At 41.5% G+C, this 5,267-nt stretch overlaps 2 protein-coding genes across 3 annotated transcripts in view; one reads left to right on the top strand and one right to left on the bottom strand.

Annotated features, from left to right (window-relative positions):
* The first annotated feature begins 1 nt into the window (after nt 1).
* LOC117949796 (protein Bouncer-like) lies at nt 2-2,320 on the top strand. The gene is made up of 2 exons (XM_034880329.1): nt 2-154; nt 1,617-2,320. The coding sequence occupies exons 1-2, from the start codon at nt 147-149 to the stop codon at nt 2,005-2,007; spliced, it is 399 nt and encodes a 132-aa protein (XP_034736220.1). The 5' UTR covers nt 2-146; the 3' UTR covers nt 2,008-2,320.
* A 198-nt stretch (nt 2,321-2,518) lies between these two features.
* reln (reelin) overlaps nt 2,519-5,267 on the bottom strand; it is a 97,747-nt gene continuing 94,998 nt past the window's right edge. For both annotated transcript variants that reach the window (XM_034880319.1, XM_034880320.1), the window contains one exon: nt 2,519-3,939. In XM_034880319.1, coding sequence (XP_034736210.1) covers nt 3,843-3,939 — 97 coding nt within the window. In that variant the 3' untranslated portion in view covers nt 2,519-3,842. The remainder of the gene's footprint in view (nt 3,940-5,267) is intronic.

The raw sequence follows: 5,267 nt of genomic DNA, 5'->3' as shown, positions 1-5,267 counted from the left end.
TCTCCCATGTGGTGTAGTTCCTCTGTTGATATTGCGAGCAGGTGTGTGGGAAGGTGTGGCCTGTGCAGGAAGATCAGTGGGGAGATTAGAGTTCATCAGGAGAAGCTCTGAAAAGTTTTGCCTGTTTGACTGCAATTAAATCCTAAATGTGCAGGTAAGTCTTCATAGTACTTGTTTTTTAAAAGTTGCACACTGAAAATGTTTCTGCCTCTACAGCTTTGGGCATTTTGAATGTGACTATCAGTGGAGATCATTTACACCAGTGAATGAAGATTGATTTTACATGTCAGGCTAAGTATGAGTTGTAGAATAAAAACTGAACAGTTTCTTGTCTTAAGAACTGCAACATATGAGCCCAGCGTTCAGCTAACCATTCAATGCTTGGTGGTGGTTGAGCTAGCGCTGTATCTCTGCGTCTCTCACTCTTCAGAACTTCCTTATTTGGGTAATAGTTAGAGCCTCTACTTGCTATAATTAACATAGTTTTATGTTTTTCCAACATCAAAATATTATGACCTATATGCATGATGTAGAATAGTATTGATTGCCAAAGAACAGCTTGTGAAGCAATTGTTTTTAAATCTTTTCACGTTTCATGTTTGACCTAGAGGTGGAGTTTTAATTCAATATGTTACTTGTGTTTTAGGTATAGCCAATCACAGATAGTTTCCTTCATGGGCTAGTTTAGTAGCTTATAGAAGCCTTTTCTTGTGCAAATGATTTTTAATGTAGTAACATAAGATCTGCTGAGCTTTAAAGAAATTAAATTGAACTCTCAACAATCAGATTAGACTTTCTTGGTTTTGGTCTTTTCGCTGAAAGTTGCCCGACAAAGCGTCACTACTAAAAGTAAATGACTTCTTCTGGGCCAGATTGTAGATTCTAAATAAATGCTAAAGTGCCGACTTATTACTCAATTGCCAAATAGTAAATTGAACATCCTTTGTTAAGTGGTGCTGAATAAAATTGTTTCACTTGACCTTCTGCTGAATTGCATATTCTCAGGTTTTGCGTATTTTAACTGAATTATGTTATATCTTTGAGTCTGATTTGTTTATATTAGGTTTTAGAAGTTTGAATGGGATTGAGAATGTTTGAGTATTTGATTTGACTAGGCTGTTTTCCACATTTGAATGAAATATTTTCAGTCTTATTCACTTGTTTGAACTGAAAAGTGTTAAATTTAGCAACAGTCTCTTGATACTGACTTGAAAGCTTTCAATTAGATTTTTTGTGTGTTTTTTTTCTTCAGTTTAGTCACTTGATGCATAATTGGACATTTTCAGTGTAATAATTTGATGCAAAATCGGATCGTTCTGTTGGCTTGATGTTGCATTTGGATTATGCTGTGGTTGTTCTGGTTAGGAACCCCATTACTTAAGAAAGTAATGTGACTTGATATTAGCTCTAAAACCACAAATATTTAACAAAGTCTGCAAGCTGGGGTAGTGGAATATGAAAAATAGACATTTGCATTTAAAAAAAGTGGGACTCAGTGGTTTTGGAACCTCGACACATACCGTTTTTATCTAATAAGAATGGAACTACTAAGGGGCTTTTTTTATTGATACAATATTAGGTCAGTAAAATACCAAATGTCTCTCTTTAACTTGCAGATTTGACATGTTGCAGCTCCTGCCCGTTGCGGTGTTGTGGTTCTACCTTCTCCTCCCGTCAATGCTCTGTGACAACCTGCGCTGCTACTACAGCTACATCCAGGAGAAGGGGAGGAATGTTGAGCTCATTGTGACAGAGTGTCCCCCTAATGAGCTGTGCTTCAAGGCCGATGGTCGCTACGGCAACCACAGTGTCCTGTCAGCCAGGGGATGCATGGCGGAGGTTGACTGCAGCCAGGTGCACAGCCTTACCAGTAAAGGAACAATCTACAAAATGACCTACAACTGCTGTGATTGGCCATACTGTAACTCCTGCCCGGGTATCACACCTAAATCCCTCTACTTTACTGTAACACTTGGAGTTGTAGCTGCGTTGGCCAGCCGGCTGTGACAACTGATGTGCTACTGTACGTAACAGATATTTTTAGGGGCTTATGTCAAGGGGGAAGATGTATTGTTCAACACCAAGTGAGCAGTGCTCAGAGGCATCTCTGCAGCCTCAGCGTGGTGGATGCCCAGTCTGAAGACACTGAGGTGTGCACCATGATAATGGCAGACATATTCTTTTACAATGCGGGTATACAAATGTCTTTTTATAATGTATTAATGTCTATAAATAAATATGTGGAAACAAACTTATTCTATGATCTTTTGAAAACTTTCTGGCACTCACACCATCATGCAAATACCAGACAGGGCTGGTGATATTTATCTCATTGTCAATACATATTTGTTTCCATGTCCTGATGTTATTCCTCCTGTGCTACAGAGCTCTATTGTTGTCCAAAACAAACATCGAGACAAACTTCTACGTAGTGACATGTTCTTTCACTGTCTCTTTCAAGACAAAAACATGCTAGGCCTATCTTTTAAGAGTAAAAAAGAGCAGTTGAAGCACTGTGTACAATATGAGGTTTGGACAGTTCTTTATTTTCCCTTTTATAAGGCTGCTGGGTCTCCCCATAGTGGATATACATATATATACAGGAGATTGCTATACTGGAGTTACACTGAGGGCAGATGGTCCATATTACACAGACTTCAAAAAACAACACTAATAGAGCCTCACCTCCAGGTATCAGAAATCAGCAGAGAGAAAGAGAGAGGGTAGGAAGGGGGAAACAGCACATGAGAACTGGAATTAGAAAGAAGAGGGGAGATGATGCAGTCATTGAGCTTGACTCAACTGCTTCATAACTTAACACTGGAAAATAACATACAGATTTCACGCACAGTGCATCTTAAATAGGTTACGTGAAGAACCATTTACCATAAATATCTGTATTTTCGGGAACCAACATATATAAAAAATGATTTAAAAAAAAAACAAATCAATGTTCAGTCTTTAATTTTTTCATATTTTCTCCTTTTCTCGTCGTGCAAATCATTCCTTCGTTCCTTCTTCCTGTGGAGGCCGGGCTTTTATCCACCCTGCCCACATCTATTCCAGATAAACAAGGAAAAGGAAACAGAACCCAGCAACCCCCCGCCCCTTAAAAGCATATGAATTAGTAGAAAACAAACAATGAACAAATGAACAGAACACCACAGTCAACTTGTCACAAAAAGAAACCACAGACACACAGAACAGCAAGAACATAGTACTCTTTTTTTCTTTTTCTTTCTTTTTTGAGCTTCTTCATCACCGTTATTCCTCTTCATGGTCAGTGTCATCATTGTGGTCTTTCTCCTGGCGTACCAGTTGGCGGCAGTGGAGTGGTCCTCCCCCCGACGGCTCAGTGGAACTGGGAGGCAACTCTCCAATCGGCTGGTCAGTTCAGCAGTGATATATTATGTCTCAATTTCACAGTGTGGTAGGAGAAGGAGGATGAGGATAGGGAAGGGGAATGACATGAAGGTAAGCCAGAGGAACGGTTATGGAAGGTGGGAACAGGAAAAAGATGAACCACAGCAACAATTTGAAGAACAACTAGAAACCCAGACCGTTCATGAAAACAAGGAAACAAAATGGCCGTTTCACTCTCTTCTGAGTTTCATTCCCGCCGACCCATGTGGTTGGGAAGGCCATGATTGGCGGCGTAAGCGGATTGGATGGCCTGTGTTTGTGGCAGAGGGTAGGGAGAGATGGGTAAGGGAACTAAGGCTGACTGGAATCCGCTGATGGATGGGACTCAACAGGGCAATATGTCATCAGGAGCAAAAAGATGGGTGTTGCAGGTCAATGTGTGATTGGCAGGTCAGAGAGCGAATCCCTTCTTGGTGGGTTCAGGCACGCTGTTGCAGTGCCCGCCTCTTGCGGCTGTAGTAGTGACGCGCACCGGTCTGTCTTGCAAAGTTCATCATGTAGTTTTGTTTACGAGTGCTGCAGGGATACAAAGACAGTGAAAGAGGGGAGGGGGAGGAGGAGTGTGAACATTAGTGGCAGCATAAAGGGAACTACGAATCCACACATATCCATGCACACAATTTCATCCATGCACACAAAACACACAAATACTTAAATGCAGCTTTGGTACTCACTCACATCCATGTTCATGCTGTCTTTTAAAAAAATGTCAGCCATAACCTCAAACACTCAATATGGGTCTCATGGCTTGGAAAATGGGTGGCGCTACTCTACAAAACTATTTGTTTACGTTCTGCATAAATGAGATGCAGCTAGATGGTGAAAATGGAGATAGAACTACATGTATATAAGAACAAATGTCACAGGACAAGACATGGGACACAGAGTCTACAAACATACAACCAGAGATGCTAGGGGGGGAGCTCTGACACTGAGTGTTTGAGGTCAGAGTTAACAGCCATCGCTGAATGAAAGAAAAAAAGTTAACCAACGCAATAAAACTGCAGAATTATGAGCATAGAAGGGGTGGTTTTGGAACCAAGTGACACAGAAAAAAGCTGCAGAAGAGCACTCTTGCTTAGCCTGTTCATTGCCTCTTCCATCCAGCAGGGCGTTGCCAGTGAGCCAGTTGTGCAGCCAGGGCAGGCAGCGGCCTCTGCAAAGCGGGGGGATCAGGAGGGATGGGGTAGGGTAGGATATGGTGTGTGCTTGCGTGATGGTTGATGCTGCAAAGGTGGAAGTGTGAAGGTGGATAGGACGGAAGGCTGGTATACTGCGTGTGTGTGTGTGTGTTTGTGTTTGTGCGCGCACACGTTTTCATTTGGTCAGAAACCAGAGGGTACTGAAGTAAGGAGGGAGTTTCTGGCTCAGTGTCATGTTGTTGTTGTCTACAGACGGACAGCTATGGGTGAAAAAGGGATAAAAAGCTGTCGTAACAGTTGATCCGTAGCCCTGCAATGAGCTGGATGGAGGACGTTAGTCAAATGAAACTCTCAAGCCAAATGGGCCTTCATCTGAAATTAATGATGTGAGATGCCCTACATTGCAACTGATGCTGGTGGGTTGGAGTGTAAAGCTGGACCTACCAACAGCATTATTTTTCAACCGGGATAATTGAATTTTGCGTGTTGACTTGTAAATGATTAGCTAGGTCAGAAATAATACAACAGTTTGCAACAAAACAAACAGATATAGGTATAGTGATGGATTACATCACACATCCACACACAAACACAGTATCATTGACATTTGTACATGTGAATTATTATAAATATACACTCACCGGCCACTTTATTAGGTACACCTGTCCAACTGCTCGTTAACACTTAATTTCTAAGCAGCCA

Source organism: Etheostoma cragini, chromosome 8 (genome assembly GCF_013103735.1).
Source record: "Etheostoma cragini isolate CJK2018 chromosome 8, CSU_Ecrag_1.0, whole genome shotgun sequence".
Taxonomy (NCBI): Eukaryota; Metazoa; Chordata; class Actinopteri; order Perciformes; family Percidae; genus Etheostoma; species Etheostoma cragini.
This window is presented reverse-complemented; position numbering and strand designations above follow the sequence as displayed.